At 40.8% G+C, this 22,343-nt stretch overlaps 1 protein-coding gene across 14 annotated transcripts in view; it reads right to left on the reverse strand.

Annotated features, from left to right (window-relative positions):
• Positions 1–22,343, reverse strand: part of BTRC (beta-transducin repeat containing E3 ubiquitin protein ligase) — a 119,051-nt gene that overhangs the window by 78,841 nt on the left and 17,867 nt on the right. For 8 of the 14 annotated variants that reach the window (XM_080596889.1, XM_080596878.1, XM_080596885.1 and 5 more), the window contains one exon: positions 12,604–12,711. The exons of the other annotated variants lie outside the window; for them this stretch is intronic. In XM_080596889.1, coding sequence (XP_080453015.1) covers positions 12,604–12,711 — 108 coding nt within the window. The remainder of the gene's footprint in view (positions 1–12,603; positions 12,712–22,343) is intronic. 14 annotated transcript variants of the gene reach the window in all.

The following is a 22,343-nucleotide window of genomic DNA, read 5'->3' on the forward strand; positions in this document are numbered from 1 at the left end:
TCTAGCTAAATTTTATTATTTGCATTTTTTCACAGCCAGCTCTGCTTCAGAATTTCTTTTCCTAAATAGCACAGATCGATCAGCACCTTCACAGGTATACATATGCTTTTCGAGCTAGCACTTTCCACGCGTGATTTTACAGCATATATCTCATACTGTAAGATTTTACAGTAGTTCAAAGCTGTCTGCATCTTTCTGAGGAACAGAAAGCACACATTGCCAAAAAGCACGGATGAAAACATCCAATTAACCTTATGATACATATAACATGGGTATACCTCCAAATAGCCAACCAGGCCACTTACGTAAGACTGGTGTCAGGACTTGTTCCAAATCTGATTATCGTGGGGCTTCCCTTTGCCTCTTCCTAGCGCGTTATATCTGCTCCCCGCGCTGCACAAAAAAGCATTCTTCCGTTTCTGTTCTTTAGGACAACCTTAACAATTTCTCCAATCTTTTAAATTCTTGCTTGAATTCTTGTTTAAACAGTTTCAGCTGAGGTTAATTTGTCTGCAAGACTGCAGAATTGTGCCACGCATACTTCCGGAAGACAGATTTCACATGCAACAGAAGCTTCTTAAAGACGAACAGAATCAATCACGGCTTGACTCTCGCTTCTTTGTTGGTTTCATTTTGCTACATTCCTTTCACAAAAATTCATTTTCAACACTCATCTCAGGGCGCTAAAGTACTGAATTTGGAAATTATACACACTCATTCTCAGTTTGCAGGATTCTTCCCCTCCCCTCCCACGAATCACAGCTTTTATCAGTGTTTTTTTTCTTTTTTTCATCTTCAAAAAAGATGTTTTCTTGATTTTCCCCTACGTGTAAGGGGGGAAAAAGAAGCAAAGTCTGTTTTTACAGGCTGTGAACATAAGCCAACATCCAAAAAAGGTGTCAAAAACATATTTCTATTACTAACAAGAGTCAGCAAGAGCCAACAGATCTTGGGAGTTTTTTAAAACTTTTTATTTATTAAAATTCTCTAGATAGAGATTAACTTTCTTTGTACAATATTTATTACAGATTCATCTGCATAGGAACCGCAAGTGCTCTAAGAACTGGGTTGTAAAATTGGCTAGTTTTGCTGTAGATTTCATCTCCTTCTTGAAGAATGACTTTCTAACTTTTCATAGCTACCTCCCTCAGAGGACCAATGCAGTTTCAGTCTCACTCTAAAAGCCCTTTCCCCTCCAATCCTCGGTCATCTCCTACTTTCTTTATTTTAATCTTCTTTGAAATCTCCCATTCTGAGCTCTCCTGGCAAGTAGACCGAAACACTTCCACTACTCAATGCACCTTTTCCTTAGAGCCCTTGGCTTGCTCACTCCCAAACTTCTAATTCAATCACGCGGCCCTCACCGTACTGCATTGTGTCATGCTTTTCTTGGTCAGCTTTGTTTTTTAACTTCTTATTTTTCATTGCAGGGAAGAGGAAAAACGATACAAAAAAGAGAAAGCATGAAGTAGACGTTGTCTGCCAAAGTCAAAATGGCAGGATGAAGGAAGAATCCCAAATTCTGTCTTGTGTTAACTTTTTAATCACATTTCTTCCCCCAAATATTAACTGACTGCAGCTCACTTGTTTAAAGAAAGGGCTACTCAGCGAACTCACTGTATATGTCTACACCGCAGCACATCAGGGCACCCGTGTCTTCACGTTGTAGACAATGCTTGCCAGGTGACCCTCCAGCCAAAGTGACCTGGTTTTGCATCTAAAAAAGTACTAGAGAGTCACCACGGAGCCATTTGGGTGATACAGCTCCGATTTCCCAGCGTTTCTCACGGTTGCAATTTGTCCAGGCAGGCCTAGGTGCTTTGTCTACCTTCCGAAGCTACATTCATCATGGGAAGCATCATCCACCACTGGACTGCGGGGCAAATTTGGTTAACTTCCAACACACGGTGCGTCCATTTCCATACAGCACTGCTGAAAAAACTAAATTGCCAATATACCAAAAGGTGCAAGTCTAAATGCTTCCCAACCTCCCATCCCCATTAAGCAAATATATATATATTTCTAATAAAAGAATGGGAAATTACGGACCAGGCACTGCACATTTTAACATTTTGCTAGCAAGTACTGTGACCTTACAATAACTGCCACCCAAGAAAGAATCCTGGGTCCTCCCAATCTGGCTACACCAATTTAAATGTGGTAACACAAATCCCTCCTGTAACATTTCAATTTACAAGCTCGCTGTTAGGATCTTTTAGTACAAAATAACGCCAACTCCAAAACACCATTTTCTTGTAGAAATAGAACAAGGAGGTACAAAACGTCGTTGCAAATCTCACTGCCTTGGGTAAGGATGAAGAGTTGGACCTGCTATGGAGACCATCAAATGAAGTGGGTAGTCAAGCAATCAAAGAATGAAAGATAAAGGTGTAGATAGAAGCGCGTCTTCAGATACCTTGGGGCTAGCAAACGTTTTGTTCCTATAGGAAATTATACAGCCCTAGACCATCAGCTGTCGAGATCCACTATTTGCAGCTTTTCGCTCCAACATGAATGGCTTATTAAACCTACAACATATCTGTTTTACTTAACTTCTTGGTGGAGAAGGGCCAGGAAAACAAAATGTACTTAAATGCTGAATTTTTTTTTTTCCAGGCTGAATGCCTTTCATCCAATAAGACATTCAAAGCAGTGACCCAGCAAATGGATTGAAAAAGCAATCTTCCGTCTCAGTGCCACATTATCATTCCTATTCAGTATTCTCGGTGAGATATCTCAATCAGCTGGATGTGTGTGTAAGTGACAGCGCAGCCCATTGCTGGGTTAATTAAACATTTGACTTTAACACCCTCCCCGTCATTAAGCAAATAAAAACAGATAATTCAAACTGCACTTCATCCACGGGGTACCCAACATACATGTCAAAATTAAGAGAGTCCAAGGCCCTCAGGGAGTTCTACTCGGGGAGGTAATCAGTTTAAATCTTATCTGGTTTATCAATTATTCTATTGATTAAAGCAGGGTGATTATACAAAACTCCTTCTTGCCACATGGGATACATGTCAGCAAAGCAGGACAACACAGGGAGGCTCAAAAACGATTTGAAGAAAACACAGACAGATGAATAACCGTCTATTAGTACATGCCAGCAATCCATACATGGAAAAGCTGACTCCTTTTTTAAGCAAGCCCTTCCAAATTAGAGCGCCGACGTTGTTACTTCATCTGCTTTAAAATCAGATCTACAAATTGAAAGGGCAACCCTTCGTTTTAAATGGACAAGTTCTTCACCAGTATTTGAAACGTGTTTTATTGATACTGATCTTGGAACATAACAGACACCAAACACAGGAAATTCCAGACTTTTAAAGGCATTATACTTATCCATCAATGACTCTCAAAAAGCAGATGGAAAGGGCATTCTTGATACTTGAATTCTCCTACATGTATCCATGATATAGCCATAAGTAAAACGCTGCATTTTAATGATAAGAGTGTGACAGCTCATCTCAGACTTAAAAACCTCATGTTCTAAGGGTTTTGGAGATTTTCTGTCTTGCTCTGGAGGGCTGCAAAACGTTAGCAACTGTGGGAGCTGACATAACCGCATTTTCCAAATCTTCACAAGCCCTCGTGCAAAACCCCACTAGAGCAGTCCCTAGTGCAGCTTCTCTTGCATTCAGCCACAGTACACAAAGCAATTCCCGTTACTTTGCATTTTCTGCTCCTGGATGAAGAAAGGTTCAAAGGACCACAGTTCCTCCCAGGTGTTTGAGCCCTGAGTTTATGAGCGCAGCCCCATCCCCACAATCTTCCCAGTTGTATTTTATTTCAGGTTTTACTGTCAGATCGTAAACTGGATCCTAAATTGGCCTGCTCAAGACCTTGCTTTACATACACGACCCAGGGACCATTTTAAAAATGAAGCACTGCAGTCTAGGAAAAAAACAACAATTGCAATTTATTTCTAAAAGTTCCCTCAAAGCAGAGGATTAGCAGTAGAAGAAAGATCAGCCTTAAACCAGGGACTTTTTTCCACAACACCTCTTACGACCTTTTTCAAAATACTCAGACTGGTAGTGCAAATTATTTATTACTAATCTAATCACATCTCAATTTTTAACCAGGACAGAGGGTAGGAACCACAGTGGTCACACCTCTGACAACCTGCAGGGCCCCAGCGCTCCGCTTGCCAGCATCGTTGGAGCTGCAGTCACAGGAATTTTAAGAAATAAGGCCAGCTAACAAGAAGGCCTGAGGTATGTTCTTGCCCTTCACCTTCAGAAAGGGATTAGATGCCGCTCCATATTGGCACTGCATGTGCATCCAACCATACTTCAGCCTCTTCTTCGCAGCTCTCTTTTCTTCTTTGGAAGCAAGCTAGAAGACCGCATTAGCATGCTGTATTTTACTCTCACCACTAGAAATACTGAGGGTGCTATTTGTAATTGTATTCTTTTAAGAGGTTTGTTCTCTGCAGCTGTTTTCTGCTTGCAGTGTATTTTGTGTAATCAGCACATCATCATAAATACATTGGCTGTTCCCCCGAGGGAAGCTGTCACTGTTTAATTTACAGAACAACCTGGCCAATGTGAATTCTAACACTACAGCACTATGGCAAGAAGTTACCACACTCGGAAAAACAGGTTTCTATGAATTTTTATATCAAGAGCTGGTCCCAGGACAATTTAGGTTCTAGAAATAGATTGTTTTTAAAAGCACTTTATACACTGGATGGAATAGATTCTTTCCCACTTACAGCTTCTTAAGGCAGCACTGAACTCCATCCCCACATTATTTTCTGGGTGCCAACCCCAATTCCCGCGACGTAACCATCTTCACTTCTGAGATCTACCCAAAGAAGGCACTGCAGGTAGGTATCTTAAACTGAACTTTTTTTTTTTATGAAGAACAACCCAAAACATCAAGGTGTTAGCTGTCCTCATTTCAACAAGCAAACATACTCTGTTGCAAGGTCAAATGTTATTACCTACATCAAAAGGTTGCTGCACAGTTTATTACTCTGAAGATGCCATAGAAGTGCAAAGCATATTGCTGAAAGACTAAAAACGTATGCAGCTTTATTGGCTGAACGAAGAGTTGCTTCCTTTGTTTGCTGGATATAAGGCTGTATTTTAAGAGAATAAATCACAAGCACTGCCTTTTTTTTTTTTTTGTAGAAGGTAGAAAAAAGCCTGACAGCTGATCATACTATATGCGGCCACAATTTAGCAAATTCCACAATGGTGCCAAGTTATACCGGCAATCATTTAAGAACTAAACACGAACCCCAAGTAAACCTTTCGGCACAACATGAGTTACTTGGGTATTTTATTTGCAATGTCTGCTAGAAGCAATCTGCCTGACTATTTGGAAAGGGACTCAAGGAGGCTGACAACCTGATTATTTTATGCATACATTATACATATAAAATATATAAGATATATTGATAAATGCCAAAGAGAACCAACTACAAATGTAAATAAATCAAACCCAATTTAATGGATAAAATTAGTTGGGAATTGTCCTCAAAAAGCAACACAACTATTTCATACAAAAAAAAAAAAATGTTTTTCATTTCCAGGGCAGTTAAAGAGGTTTCATTGAAACTGAAAATCCCCAAGTTCTGTGTATAGCAGCACTTTGCTGGTTCTCAGCAGTAATTAGAAGCCCAATTAAACATCACCAGACACAGGGCAAGTATATGAACATAATAAAGAATCATGCACATCACAGAGTATTGTTTATGTATTTTGACAAGCACTGTCTAATTTTACTTAGTTTGCAACAGAATTCTAGGTAATTATTTTGGTCTATTTGAAAAGTAACAAAATCTAAGGAACAACCATTAAAGTAAAATAAATACCATCTTATCTCTGATACGGTCTGTGAGAATGATCTACCAAACCAACAAAAAGCTGAGTGGGAATGGTTAAATTTTTTTTTTTGGAAAACTGAGTAATTGGGTTCTCTAGGTAAGAAAGCATGTCTGACTATTTTTATGCATGAAGTAAGTAGCAGCCAACAGAAAAGTGAAGAAATAAAAAGAAACCCATCCCATGCAGTATAAAAAAAAATACGTCTCTCTCCAAGCTAGGAATTTGAAGATAGAGCAAGCATATTTTTCCTCTGAGGATTTGGGTTTGTCCCCCTGGAATCTGCATGGAATCAGCTAGGTACCTGATTTCACTGAAGGAATATTTAATTTTGTTCTCCCTATACATGCATGCATTTAAAGTTATTTAGGACAATCTCTGTATGTTGTATTTTACAAAGGTCACTGAATTCTGACCAGCACTGGCTTAAGTATTAGATGACAAAGTACTTGGTGACTTCCCCAAATTCATGGTAAAGTTCCATATTTTAATTTTTTAATTAAAACTGTATTTGACGTGGCATTGGCTCCGTGGCAGTTCTGCAGAAACAGGCAAAACTGATCTGATGCACCTGGCTGCCTCCGAAGCACTGCTCACGGAGTCCTCAGACCCGAAAGGATGCCCATGCCGAGCGCTTTACCGACCGCTCCGTGCTAACTCCTGCAGGAACACACCGAAATATTTATTATTGCTACCAGGGGACCGCAGCGGGCTGCGCTTAATCCCTCCTTGCTCCGCCTGAAGCGAGAAAGATTACGGTTAGATCAACGCTTATCACGATTAGATCGGCGCTTCCGATATTTACACGACGAGTGACTAAAACGTTAATTGGGAATTTATTTAAGAAAAAAAACAAAACGCCACCCCAGAGCGGCCGGGCGCCGGGCCCGTGAGGCCGTGCAGTACCCGGCGGGGCCGGCGGGGAGCAGCACAGGCCGCGCCAGGCCTCACACATGCGCTGAGGCGGCTCCTAATTCAATTAGCGCAGGCTGCGGCTCCGGAAAAAAAAAAAAAGAGTAATTCAATTAGCGCGTTGTGGAGCTCCGCAGTACCTCCAAGCAGATGTTCGCGATCCTTAGGAGCTGGAGCTAGGTTTAGAAGTACCTGGATGGCGGTCGGCAGGCCGCCTGCGCGCACCTCCCTGCCTCCTAACGAGGGACGGAGGCGAAAGGCGGGCTTGGTGGGGAGAGTTTTGTTCTGTTTTCCACAGCAATCGGCCAAAGTAATGGCAGTGCACTGAAGACCTTGCCCTCTTCTTCCCTGAAGAGCCCATGGTGCAGAAACCAGAACAGGGTGCAGGGGATTTTCAGCTATAAGGTGGCTTAAGCCCTTAAGCAAGGACAGCATCTCCCACTAAGTGCTCGGCGCCTAGCTCGAGGAACTAACAGAAAAAAAGTGCAAACGAATAAATGCCATTCCCAACTGCTAAATTGTCATTTACTCCCAACCCCCAAAAGTCTTCACTTTGCCCCCTAAATGGGGGGAAGGCTCTGTGTTGCTGCTGCTAGAGCTGAGACCTCGCAGCTCCATCCCGAGGCCAGGCGAGCTGTGTGCTTCCCAGCCCAGCCGCAGCGCTGCTGCCAGACATCAAGGTCACCAGATTTAAACCCTAAATATCTCTTTTTACCAAACCTGTTCTCTGTCCACAGGGCAGTGGCTTTACTTTCTTTAAAATCTAAAATCCCAGCCTCAGATAACCTCTCTCGGTCTTCCTAAAATTACGCTCCTGAATGAGGGCTGGAGCCAAGTGCAAAAATTGCGCAATTAATTTGGCTTCGTTTCTGCTCCTTCTCTTATCCCCTCTCATGCCTTTATAATCGCTCCTGCCAGGTGGTAAGATGAGGAGAAACATGAGAAACGGATGCCGAACACCTCCAACAAGAAACTTTGCTTAAAAAACCAGGTGTCACATTGTGGCAGTTCAATATTTCATAGCCAATACAAGGAATGTGCAACAACACTGCAACTTTAAATCTTTGCCTCCCGTGTCAGTCTCTCTCCTCTCATTGTAATGCCAAAGGGAACAGCAATCAGAGTGGAGATGTTCAACGTGATAGAGGTCAGGACACCGGTGGATCAACGTACCAGAAACACGACCTTGTTTATTTTTTTCCCCAGTATTATTGTTTACAGGGTGCTTTGCTCATGTACCTTGTGGTTCTTAGCTAAAAGATGAAATTACAGCCCAGGATGAAGCGCTCAGGCACACATCCAATTTGTGTTTCCATCTCAGAAAACAAAAAGCTTCTGAGGCCCTCGGGCTGCCATTCAAACTTGGAGAGGCTGACATTTTTAACAGCATGAACCAGAGACTGGCAGAGGGAATGATCTAATGCATTTCTGACTTGTCAATCAAAGATCTCACCTCTGCTGTCTTGTAAACAGTTGGGGGCCACCTAACTACGATCATAAACAGGGGAGAGCCTGCCGCCAGCCGGGGGGTGCTGCAGCCACATGCTCTGGCTATTAGCCACCAAAATTACCATTCCGTTTTAGAGGCTCGCTGTAAACAGCCCACGGGCACATTTCACACTGCCACTGGGAGTGCACGAGAGGGGGGAATACAAAGCAGCCTTGGTCGAGGGAGGCCGCATCTTGAGGCTGGTGGGGCGTGTCAACTGGACACCACCCCATCTCTCTCCCCACTAAGGTACCCAACTCCGCCTACCAGTAAAGGTCTTCCTCCAAATTCATTTCTCACAAAAGCATTTCTGAGCAGGCACAGCTTGACCACCCCCAAGACTTTGGCTTTAACCTCCTTGTAAGGCCATAAATAAAGTACTACTATGACTACTACTCACATTTACTCTGCATTTCTCAGCAATAAAACATCAACTTTTAAGGTAAGAGGCATGAGCAATCTGAAAGAAATTAAGAATGACCATTTCTAACAATTAAAAATAAAATAGATGTAAAAATAATCTGAGAAACTAGTTCATTTCTTCCTCGAGGGTGCAACAAGCTTTCATTACACCAGACTATTTACATCTTTGACACTCACCTTTCTCCAAAAGCGATCTCTGTCCAAAGAAGAGGAGCAGTGCAAATCACATCCATACTGCAGAACCTTAAATACCCTCCTGTTTACTTCAATTTGACTAATACAGAAGGATGGCCATGCATTCCTCAACCAGGACAGAGACTTCTGCCTCAAACAAGGAACACATTTTGCTTCTGCAAAACCTGCTTCTGCAGAACGCAGTCTTCTTCATTTAACACTGCCTGGTGTGCCATTCTTTATGATCAAAGCCTTCACTTCAAGTAAGGCAAAATGTGAATTTCTGGCATTCCAGAGAAAAGCACTTCCATATTCATTCAACAAGAGGCTGCTACCACCACCATAAGAAAGTCAATTCTCCTTTCCAATTACTAGAGCCCGTTAGAGAAATAAGAGTTTCGGATCCAGCAAAATAAAGCTGATTAGACCACTTTTTGCTTTTTCACTGGTGCCTAGGCTCCAGACAAAAAAAAAATTAATGCATGACTCTTGTCCCAAAACATTTACAACCTACAGTGGAGCCAATATTTGTAAGCAGTGTCAATTGGGTAAAAATGAAGAGATGATGGTCTGTTCTCTGTGATTACCCTGATACATAACCTTTGGCAAGACTTTTAAATTGCTCCTTAAGAGTCTGCATTCATACAGTAGCCTACAGAAATAAATTAAAGGAAATATTATGGTCTTCTGCAAACCTGAAAGGTTTAATGCAATCGTTTTCTTGGCATCGTTGATGGGTGTAACTGTAAATCAGAATTTTCAAAGAACTGTGACTATGAAAAATAACATAAGCTGAGCCCTGTAAGCATGCATGGAAAATATTTTAAAAAGGGGAAAGTAATTATCTTCAAACGAAAAAAGTCATGAAAACAGGCACCTGTTGGCACATCTGGAAACTTCAGAAACATGGATTTCTAGGAAAAATACACTCTAAGTTTTTTTATTATTTGAAGAATCTACTTGCAACCCAGCTTTCAGTTGTTTTGCAGAGTGACAGTACAGCATCCAAGACACTGAAAATGAAATGGCTGGCCTTTTTCTCTTTTTTTAAGCACCCTTTTTAACCCCCTCCCACAAAGCCTTATCAGAGTTCATGTTCCAATTTGCTGCCTTCTTTCACCATGATCTCTATGAAATTCAGTTACACAACAGACTATCGGTTGCCAAGCCCTGAGATAAAAGATGTTTTAAAAAACAACTGTTTCTAGCTCCTTAATCCCCCATTCCTGGGTTTAGCCTTAAAACCTTTCCCACTGTGCGAGGATTGCCAAATGGAGCTAAGGAACCAGAAGATCCTGTTTTCTCAGAAGTGTCTCCGATAATAAAAACCCACAAAGAAGAAAAATGAAGTTATCTGACATATTAACAGAATCATCTCTAAATCGACTATCTGCCAATGTTTCCCATGAGGAGTCAGCAGGGCTTTAACTGAGCTATTCAAAAAGAGCCTGTTTCCACATTTCTGTCTGAGCATCTGAAGGTAAGCATGTAAATAACTAGACAAATTCAGCAGTGACTAAGTAGCCTTCCAGATGGCACCTTCTCTTTTGCCACAAGCAAAGAACATTGATATGCTTCTCCAGTTACTTCAAGCTTGCTAGCGAAAAAAAATAAAATAACTTAATATGAGGAAAATTTGCTGGGGTACAAAGAAGTCTTTAATGCTTTCCTGAAGATTCAATACCAAAGAAAGCATTAAAGAACGATGAAATATTTCAATATCACAGCTTCAAGCAGGTTTAAACCACTCCCATTTAGACTACTGCACTGGAAAATGCAGAAGCCATGCCTCCTGGAGGGGAGTTTTCTGCAGACCATGCAAGCTAATGGGGATCAAAGCCCATTGAAAAGATGGGCTGAAATATGGATGACTCATTGCTGCAGAAGCTGTTACTGGCATTTAGTTTCTCAATAGGCACTAAATGAATTCCTCGGCAGAGTCAGTGCTATGAAGACTACTAGTATACCATTTTAGATGGCAAGTGAGGCAGCCTTCCCCAATTCCCATAGTCACTAAATACCCACGGAAATGTTTTGCTAAATCTGCAGGAATGCAAATGTCAAAGTCCTGATCCACTTCCAAGAAGGCAATACACGGTAAACGGTTCAGCTTCTGACTCATTTGACCCCAAATATCAACGCAGCGTATTAGCAGAAAAGTTACTGTACATAGCTATCATTATCGAGAACATCTTGAGCTAAAAGAGGCGAGTTCCCCTTCCCCTTTGTAATATACGTTTATTGTGAGTAATCAAAAATAATTCAAAGTAGAAAGAAGTCACAATTTGAGTTTATAAATTGCTTTCAATATACTGCTAAGGTTTTCTAAAACCTGAGCTTAAAGAGATCTGAGATTTATTCAACAGCAGAAAGCCCAAAAAATGAGGCCCATCCGATTTAGTCAAATTATGCAAATCAGGATTAAAAGTAGGATTCTAAATTCTGCCTGTTGTCTCCAGAGTCCTCTTAGACTAATAAAAAGTCTTCTTCCCCCTCCCCCATGGAAATCTCCACTAAAAGCTTGCTGCTTTAGCAGAGGAGGCCTGGCAGGACACCTTCCAGAGTCCATCAGTGCTAGTGCTGGGTCAGCAAAAAGAGTTGCAGCAAAATGATGTAATACACTTAAGCCTCCCCTGAGACTGAGACGATTATTTCCACAGTACTCTCCTAGTCCTGGAAGCAGGCAGCCAAATTCAAAATTATCTTTGCACGCTACCCTTTAGAAGCGGGTAATGAACTCCCAACAAAATGATTCTGAAATTTTCAGGACGATTCTAGCCTATTCATTATGCCTGGTTTTGCAAGATGCTGGTGAATAAAACTCTCTGCCACAGGTTAGGTCAACAAATCCAGCAGCACAAACCCTGAAATAAACATTCATGCTACCATGAGCTCAAATGAGCACACTCTCTCCAGAAATACTTCTAAGGTCCCCCAGACACTACAGTTCACACACAATCACCCAGAGAGAGCATCTGATAAGAACATAACATCTCTGCAGTCCAGTCTCCACTGCTCTCCTTTTTGTACCCACTTGCCATCATAAAATGCTTGCAACAATCTTGAGCTTTAGCTGGGTTTCTAGACACTAACCTACCAGCTGCTTCACCCACAGGAGAGTAACTCAATTTTGTAAGAGTCACTGGTCGCCTAGAGCATCTGAACAAACCCTGTCCAGCAAAAAGCTGTCTCATGACTGAGAAAAGCTTAACTAACAAATGTGGAGACCAAAGAAAACCGGGTTCCTTTACTCGTCATTTGATTGACAGCTTACTTGTACAAAAATTTTCGATAGTCAAAGTGTCCAGACTACTGCTAACAAACTTGAAGGAAACAAACGCTGGCATCAGTTATCACTGTGGCAATGAACCCACCCCCTCAGTCCTCCAAATGGCACACAGAAAATTTCGATAGGAAGGGAATCACCGGATGAATAGCCAGATTGGAGACTGTGTGATGGATACTGTTTGCCAAATAAAATTAAAGTGCTATATTTTTGACACAACTGAAAGCCAATGGAAAAGATGATGGTACCAAGCCAATTTAGACAAAATAATTATATTAAATCAAAGAAATGGAAATGCCCCAGTACTGAGCCACCCTGAATCTATGCAAGATGGGTTTAAATACTGGAGGAGCTCTGAATGACAAAGGAGAGGCATACAGTATGGAGCAGAATAAATGAAGGTAAAGCAAACGAAGTAGAGAAGCAGATGCACACATACATGGGTGGAGAGAAAAGAAGGAGCGTGGAGAGACAGAAAGTACCTGGAAAGCTGGGAGTGCGCCAGTCCCTGGGTTATACAGGCATCGCAGCGAGGGCATGCTGTCCGCCAGGCTGGAGCAGCCCAGCCACAGAGATCTGGGCATAGAGCACTGCAGAGAAAGGACAACTATGAGATGGGACTGTATGAGACAGGATGGCACAGATTACAGGAACTTTCAAGGCTTAGCCAAATGGCATCAACACGACTGCAACTGGCCTTAAAGACTGAGACATCTTTAAGAGAACACAAACTGCTGGTGACACTTTCCTTCCGAGAAGCTTTACGAATGTCAGAGTAGCAAGAAAAAGGCATTATGGATCAGGAGAGTAATTTTTTGATCAATTTTCTACACCAATGTGCGAGTTTTTTCACCAAAAAAAAAAGTTCCCTTCCAATTAAACAGACCTCTTCCCCATGCATAGCACATTCCAGGCACAAAACAGCACAAAGCAAGCAATTCTGCAAGGGAAGCAGAAAAGCAAATGACAACTTTAAATGGAATACTGGCAGGGAAAGAACAGGCTTTTTGTACACTGGGGTTTAGAAGGAAAAACCTGCAGGTCAAGGTGAACAGGAACTTGGTGACACTTGATAGGATTTTGTGTTTCTGCTTGCCTTGTTATTCATGAAATAAAATACAATTATTACAACAAAAATTCTGATCATCGAAAGCACAAATACAAAAAAAAAGGAGCCAAAGCAGCCAGTCAAGGAAAATACTAACCATTTTGTATAGTTAAAGCCCTTACTTCCTGAAATACAGGGAGTTGCTTATTCATTTTAAATCGCTACTGCTAAATCTAGGGATGCATTATGACAGCTATTGCTTTTACCAGCCAGAGAATTTTTGATGCCATAAGCACTGCTGCATTTGTCTAATTACTGGTAAGGCAGAGAAAAACAAGTACATTGTAAACGGGCAGCTAGCTATGAAAACTGTAGGATGTGACAGATTAGATGCTAGAGGTTTCAAACCCTTGCACTCTTCCTTTTTGCAACACTTTTTTTCCCCCCTTTTTAAGGGGGATGGGAAGAAATCTGAGCGGAAAGGGCAGCTGGAATGGGTATGAAATGACAGCTGCCTTTTGAGCCACCATTTCTTGCTGCTCTTAAGAGGGCTAGAAAATCTTGCACTAGATTACTATGTAGGAGCAACAAAACCCATCTCTGAGCACAAAGGTGATCATCAACATTCATAATTTGGCAGTGTGTAGACAGCCACAGAGAGATTAACCCTGTCCATCACCACATTCTTTGGTGTATTTTGTCACAATTTATGCTGCTGTTCCAGAAATAGTATTAAAAGATTGCTGGGGTACAGAACCTATACAAATGTGCTTTCTGGAAGTCTATGGTACCTTAAAATAAATTCCCCACCTCATTTTCTCTTTTAAAACCTCTTCACCTTACAAAGAAATGGGAACTCAAGAATGTGAGTACTTTATAATATTACTCCTCACATGAGATAATGCCTTTCCTAGAGACAAAAAACTAGAGCCAGAGTACTGTAACAGGCACCAGAACTGAGCGATACTTCCCTGTCTGCCATCCTAGCCTTCCAGGGGACACTCACTCCCACCTACAAGCACCTTCCAAATGCCAGCAATCTTTTCTTTGCACTGTAATGTGTATCGCTCCAGCTATTAAAGCTGTTGTGATGATCAGCCTTAAAAAAAAAAAAATCAAGTGTACATCTACAGTTAACCTTTTATCCAATTTAATATTTACTTCAATCAAAGCTGGCTGTCAACACTCTAGAAGAACGTCGCAGTAACAAAGGAGATTGAGGACAACGTGGTATCCCTGATGACATACAGCAAATTTACTAGGTAAGCATCAGCTGTTTACCATTATCCATCCTAAGGTTCAAGACATGATACAAATAAAAGAAAAAAAAGACAATAACTATCCCATGTTTTCTTGTGTGCATAAAGACTTGTTAGCAAAGGCTTGCCCCAGCCTTAGTCCCTCTTCCCTGGCTGTCCCATTCCTTGGGCTCACTCAATCTTCCATCCTGCCATGATGCACTAGATGAAGACCTGATTGCCACTGAAGTAGGTTTGGCAAAATAAAAGAGGTTTCTTTAAATATACGTACTGAGCAAAGCATGGAAAGAGAGGCAGGAAAAAGGAGGAGCACTCTGTCTGCAGCAATGCTCGCTCATGTTGCCTCAAAGTTGATGTGAGAGATGACTCCAGTCGGATGGAGTCACTACAAGCAGCAGCTCGGGCTCTCCATTGTGCCAGGGCAATTACAACGTTATGTTCCTCTAAAATTGCCACCACAGAGGAAAACATTGAAGGTCTTTTCTGCCGAACTCCCTGCACCTGCAGAGGACACTGGTACTCACCCATGTGCTCTCACTGCTTAGTATTATTCCAGAACTAGGAAGTACACAGTAAACAATTACCAACACCTTAGATGACTTCTGAATCTGCTCCGGTATGTAACAAAATTCACATTACTGATACAGTTCTGTTATCCAGCTTAAAAAAAAAGTGGGAAGTTGCACACACACTGGGAGAAAATGTCATTGCTGTTCTTGCCTGTTACCTATTGAAGGAAGCAGAGACTCTAAATTACTGCTGGTGACTGAAAGAGGCTTATTCACAAGCATGAACAAAAGGCCCCAGGTGCTTCAATAGAAACAGCTTGTGTGTAAATCAGATGAGTGACCCAACAGAACAACTTCATTTACAGCCTGATCTCAGAAAAATCTCAACAGCCTCTGTCCCCATCCACCGAGCAAGCCACGTGTCAAATGCTCACTTTTGTACTGTCAGCTCCACAAACAAGGGACTGGCCTCTGCGTTCTCTGCTTGAAAGCTGACTGACAAAATCCTCTCCTGAACTCCAGTCAATCCACATCGATTCTTCAAAACAAAGATACAGAGGCACAGAGGTTGGACCGCAGCCAAATGGGAATGCTGATACTGCTTGCTAAGTACTGGGCTGGGGTGCAGCAGCCTCTCCACCTTCCTTTCTCCCAATTGCATTAATACTTCGGATGTCTGTGCGCCTTCCTGACCCAGTGGTGCAAAGCTTTTAATTTATAACAGCTAAGCATCTTTAGGAGACAATAAGTGGCATTAGATAAGGAATTATTTGACAAAATACACATTTCTTTCTCTGTTTCTAAGTCCTGTCCCCTGAACTCTTGAAATATGTTTTCCCACTACAGAAATGCAGAGAACTGAGTTTGAAGCAAGCTCAGCATCCTCCTGACAGAGGCTGGTACCAGCTGCTCCACTGGTGATTAAATGGGCTTGCCTTGCTTTGAATTAAAATAGGCTGAGCTGAGTGGGCAGTGACACTGAGCTGAAGGGAAGCCATATTTTAACCTATCCAACTATTCTTGTAACTATACTGCAAGAACATTTTTGACTACATCAGATGTTTCACCACTAATAGCCTACCCTCTATTCCAATTATTTGATGTCCTAAAGACAAATCTCGGTACACATTCCTTGGCTAAACTTTTGCCACTGCTAAAAACTGGTTATTTACTTTATTTCCTATTGCACTACAAGATTATACGCTACAATTTCAGGCTGCTTTTTGATCAGATTTGTTCTCTTCTGGTCCTTCAGCAAATACAATATACTACAGGTAACTAACACAGTTTTAGTAAATTACGTTACAGGTCAGAAATATATCACCTTCTCCTCTAAAACTAAGTGGTTCTACTTGAGGAAAAAACTGAAGTTGTTGAACTGCCACACTTTACAACTAAAGTGCACAGAAGGTGTGAAAATACAAATGCACTTTACTGAACTCACTGTAAACAGCAACAAAAATTGAACACTAGTTTAAGGATATTTTCTTTATAAACACTTTGAAGATCTTAATTAGACAGTAATATAGGATTAAAGCCTTTAATTGTCGCCCTTTTTTACATACTAAAGGGCAATAACCTACTAGGCATTGCTGAACCCTGCACTCAGCCTTGTGATAACCTGTGCACATAAAATGCCTTTGATTTACAGGCAACATAACATATATTTGTGCACAACATAACAAGTCAGTGGCAAAGCCAAAAAGGAAACCCTTTTTTTTTTTTCGTTCCAATTGCTAATTTTGGTCAACCGTACACAAGACTAACTTCAGCTGCTAAGCATATCTATTTCAATCCTTTCCTAGTTCAGAATTATTCCTCTTCTAGCACCCTGTCCAGTGCTTTATGTAGTTCAGCTCTTGAGATAAATCAATATAATTTCTTCTTCTCCTGGGAGATGGGAATTAAGATCCTGTTCACGCAATATTTTCATTAAGGAGCACAAGTAGAATCTGACATGTTGACAAGAGAAGATGAAGAGTTTAAAAACAAAGAAAAGGGGCTTTAGCTGTTTGGTCCCACTGATCATAAGTGATGGAAGTGGACAGGGTTGTACAAAGAGAAACAGAAACAGGGCACAATTTGTAAATATTACTAAAATCGGGACAAGAGGCAAAGAGAATTACTACAAATTCTACCATGCAAACTGCAGCAAATAAAATAAAGGGACACTCGAAAACATAGTAAAACTAGATACACCAGGCCTGAGTGATGAGACAGGTCTTTCCACATTTCATCACTCGAAAAGTCAAACATGGGATGGCTGGGAAGTACAATTCTCCTTGAAGAAGTCTCTTTCAGAGTACTGTTTCCTATATGCCTTTTAAACCTAAATGTAGGAAGTATGCCTTAGGAATTTTGACCCTTTACAATGCTTTATCAAATAAATGCTCAGATGTTATTAGGATCCTTAATATTCATGATTATTTTATAACACAACACAAAAAGCAGGAGGACAAACCCCAAACCTTTCATGCCCACTCAGTTCCTCTTGTACTTTTTTTGGCCACATATTTAACTAAGCCAAGGCCAAAAATATAACACACATCACTTTCACAGTGTGTCTGATGTGCACTATTCCTGTCACCACAGAATGCAATACATCATATAAAATATATTAGATAAGGCAGCTGCTATTTACATTACAAACGTTGGTGTCATGAAACTTAATCCCAGAAATTTGCTTCTTGCTAAAGAGTGATTTGGGTTTATTTCTTTGGTCTAATTTTCATCCTTTTGACCTCCCATATATACATAAAAGTTAAAATACATCTTATATTTCTTCTCTCTGCTGTTCAGATAGGTACTTTCTTTGATTAAATATATGACATAGATACAGAGAAAAGAAATCCCCAGTGCAACCTGCATGCTTTCACAATTAAAAATCTGCCAAATATATTTCATTTTTTAGCTCCAGTAGCACTTGATCTTATGGGGTTCTTAACCATGAAAAAGTTGTATGATATAGCCTCAAAAAAAATCCACAAAAATGGAACAAGAATTATTTTTAGTAGTTCTTTGTGGGGCTTTATTTTTTCTCTGTTTCCCCCCCATCCGAACTGTGGATACAAGGCATGCTAAATACGTAATTACATGAGAGAGCCACCCAGCTTTCAGAGGAGCCATTTCAGTGAATTGTGTAAATAATATGCCTTTAAAAACCCTCAACATATGAATACAGATTTACCATTTATGGAGCAGTTATATACCTGAGAGACAAAAATACCCATTTAAAAAAAAAAAATCCTGCCTAATTACAAACTTACCAAAGAGACTAGCGTGGCTCAGAGCAAATTAATACTTTTATAAGTTTCTCCAAAAGTTTGTCTTTTTTTCATTTGAAAAAAAAAAAAAAACACTTTTAAACCTGTAAGTCTTAATTAAGCCAAAAACTAGAGTTAGAATTTACACCTCCTTAATACTCCAGACCACTGGTTCTCTGCACTTAAAATAACGCTGACTTTCTTCGTCACTGAATTCTTGGCTGTTTTTCCATAGTAAAAAGATTAAGTTATAAAATAAAGAAGAAACTACAACATTCCTCAAAGTGTGACCATGAGAAGGATCTCCCAGGGTTCAACCAGCCCACAAGCTGTCAGCTCTTCCAGCTGGTACGTACTGCACCAGAATTGTGAAGGGCAACACACTGCTGCTGTCAGAACCAGCACTTTTCACAATTTCTCAGCTTCTATTGTGTTCAGGCGTTTAGGTCACACATATGGCGCCTATCAGAAGTGGTGCGTTCCTGTTTTGCTGTAAGAAAAGTCATTGAGCTACCTTACTAAGGGACCTCGAAGCATTTTTATGATCTACAAATCTAGCAACCCAACTCCTCACTTTTGGAAAGCAGAGAGTACGTTCCCAGTTCTTGCGGAACTCTTCAGAACAATCAGGCCTCACAAATCAGACGTTGAAACATGTTAGCAGGGTTCAAGCCCAGCACTCTTCCTCTATTCCAAACATAGGAGGTGCTGGGCTTCTTACACCCATGTTGATCACTGAATCCAGTGCAGAGGTTTTCCCATTCACCCTAAGGCTTATGGGCTCAGTGCATTCTGCAAGCTCTGCTGTGCTCAAACAGCTCAAACCACTGGAAATGATTTCTTTTCCCTTAGCCTCCCACTTTTCATGTAATTGCTCCGTAAATTTTCCTGAACGCACATATTATGCAAACTCTTCTCTAATCTTCTGGTAACTCCCTAGCTTACAGTAACTTTTTACAAGAGATTCCAGTTCACTAACTGCTCTTAAATATCAAAGATAAGGTACGTAGAAAAGGGATTACATATTCAGGCTATCCAAATATTTTCTTACCTGAACAGGATCCGGGAGGATCAAATCACAGCTTTTAGGTAAATGTTTGTGAAGAAACATTTCCCTCAAAGAGTGGTTACTGGAGCTGTCGGAGCTCTGGGATTCAAGATCAACAGAACTGACGTGCCCCAGAAAGGAGCCAACTTCCCAGCTATAAGGTGTATGAGATCCTCAGCTGCCAAGCGCTAGAGGGAACTCATGTAGATCATATCTGAACTAGACAATACTAATGTTTTCATAATTACAGCTCTTTAATCTGGGAAGCTGATTTATCTAAAGCAGTGCACCTGCAGAGCTTTGATTCAGATGCCGTACCCATCCTTAAGGAGTGTAACAAGTAAAGACTTGTGCGTGCTTCTTTAAGCAACAAAGATGGTGTTGTTAAACCCAAGACCTACCCAAACTTACTAAAAGCAATCTCATCAAGGTCTACAGCATGCCAACTACCTGACGGGTTAAAATGGAGATGCTCTTGGACTAGTTAGAGAAGAAACAGTTGCTATTAAGTTCCATCATGTCCAAAGCCTGATTTTGTCGGAACTTCTAACAATTTAAAATCTTATCATGTCACAAGAGATAAATGGAAGAAGATGAAAGAGACAGCCTGAGACTCAGCAGACCCAAAATCTAATTCTTTGAACACGCATTCTGCATGTGCTTGAGTAAAGAGTAGCACAGCATCTCAGTCCCGCATCTGCACGGCAAGGACAACAGAACCACCCTGCCTGAGGGGTGCTAGAGACCAGAACGGGTGCTTAACTGTGCAGCTCTGACACCCAAACACCAAACACTGAACACTGAACAACAGGGAGTGGAGAAGAGAGCAACAGTAAATCACTTTTGTAACAAAAAGCAGAAACAGCAATATACTAACTGTTTGAGCATCACTGGACCTGAACATCTACCAGGTTTAAAAAAAATCCCCAAAACCTACTACTCTAGAAATGAGTTGAAGCCTCCTCAGCTTGAGACACTTGTATACGTCAGGTCTGGAGTTCCATCACAAAAACTGCACAGAAAAATCCTACATCGGTGGAGAGATTAAATGGATGTTTTGTTAGATTTTCTCCCTATCTTTAATTTTGTGTAATTCCTGAAAATTTCTCAGGATTATTGTTATTTTATGCACATACCACACAAAAGCGTTCTGAGGATAACAGGCATGTCTTTGAAGCACTTGACATTCTCAAAATACTACATGAATGCCAAGTATTAAAAACAAACTTCAGAAAGAAAGCTTATTTCTACTTTCCACCCAAGGAATTAGTATCTGGATTGTAAAAAGCATATGGAACCATCAAAAATAGAATATATGTTTTAGAAGTTAAAGAGTAGATGCCAAATGATGAAATCAACCACTAGAACAAAATCAAAGTATTTCCAATCATTGCATTTTTTTCCTAGGAAAGTGCAGTTCTAGTGAAAGAATCCTGGTTTTGCCCCAGTCCTGCTTTTTCCACCCTGTTTTCCAGCTGACTTGACTGAAGTGCAGACCATTAATATCTCAAATGCCTTGTTTGATTACGCTGGCCTTTGCTGGTACCAATCTAGTTAAGGTAGCACCAAGAATTTCCAGCATAAAACACATTTACAGGTTTATAACTTGGCTCTAAAAATTCTACTCCAGAAGACAGTGGGAGGCAGAAAGGCTCAGATGAACACATTATATTACATATCCTATGTGATGCATACTTGCTCACGATAGTATACAAAGGGAAGGGATTATCTGTAACTCTGAATTACCACGTTTCACAAGCCACTTAAAATGATACTTCTAACCTCCCTATTAGGGCAATCAAAATAATGTTTTGCAAGTGTTTCAGCTAATTAAGAGCCTAATTTGCCCAATTTCTCACTTTGGCTTAAATCACAGAAGGCATCAATATCATATAGGGATTGGAACATGTCTACTGACCGCAGTTATACACTAAAATTACCGCCGCCCTTCCCTCAGAAGTCAATGGCAGCCTGTCTTCAAAGGGTCAACATCTGGTGATGGGATGTTACAGGCTGCCAGCAGCACAATGCAGCCATTTGAAGAAAGGATTAACCGAAGATCAAGGCCAAATAAAATAACTGTAGGTGTTTGCCTTTTTGTAAGGGATAAACTCACAAGAAGCTGCTGGAGTAAAAAGAGCTTTCCAGGTTATTTAAAATCCTGTTCTTAAAGCAACACACATTTCTGGCCATCGGGATCGTATTTCCTCTAGCCCACATATGAGCACAGTACAGCTCTCCGCTGCAGCACAGCAACATTAAATAGAAAAAGCTGCCATTAAAGGGCAGAGGGTAATGACATTAGTGTGGGCGACCCATGCTCAGGTAGTGTTCAACTATTATCTCCAGTTTAAGTAGGCTGAAAATACGCAAATCCAGCCAGCACTGTTTTTAGATAAAATTGTCAGTTTTATGGATATTTATAGTATGTGTCCAGTCTTGCAGAACTCCATCTTCCTCCACCTCATCTGTAATATAAACTGCTTTTAGCCCACATTAATACAATGTGTTACTGGGATACTTCCCGCATTCTGTGTAAGCCAGGCAGCAGATCAATACTCAGCTACACCAAGGAAAAAAAATCACTAGAATCCTTTTAAAAAGGCAGACACCAGGAGGGATAAACCTGATGCACAGACAACATTCCATCTGGATGCATATGTAGATTGCTGCTTTTAAACAAATCAAAAGTGGCTTTCTTTCTGATACGTGGTTTTAAAGAACCTTACAGGTAGGGCCTTTGTATATATATCCTAAAGCAAATAAGCCTGACCTCAAAAAATTAACCTCTCTGCTTATGAGAACTCTTCCTTTTGATCAAAAATTGCCACCCTTTGTATCAACTCCCTTACCCATATACGTCCTGTGGTGAAATCACAGCACTCAAATTGGAACAGTAAAGCTATTTCCAAGACAGCATCTGCTGGTGACACAAGCGCAGGTTTATAACTTTTGCTTGGATCAAGGAGGAGTAAGGAGATTTAAGATAAAGGCTTTAGGACCAATAACACTAAAACAAACACCAAAAAGAAAGCAGCCACACAGAAGAGTATAAAAAATGTGCAGGTTCTTTTATTATTTGAGATTGCCTAATG

Source organism: Anser brachyrhynchus, assembly GCF_964034855.1.
Source record: "Anser brachyrhynchus genome assembly, chromosome: 6".
NCBI classification, from domain to species: Eukaryota; Metazoa; Chordata; class Aves; order Anseriformes; family Anatidae; genus Anser; species Anser brachyrhynchus.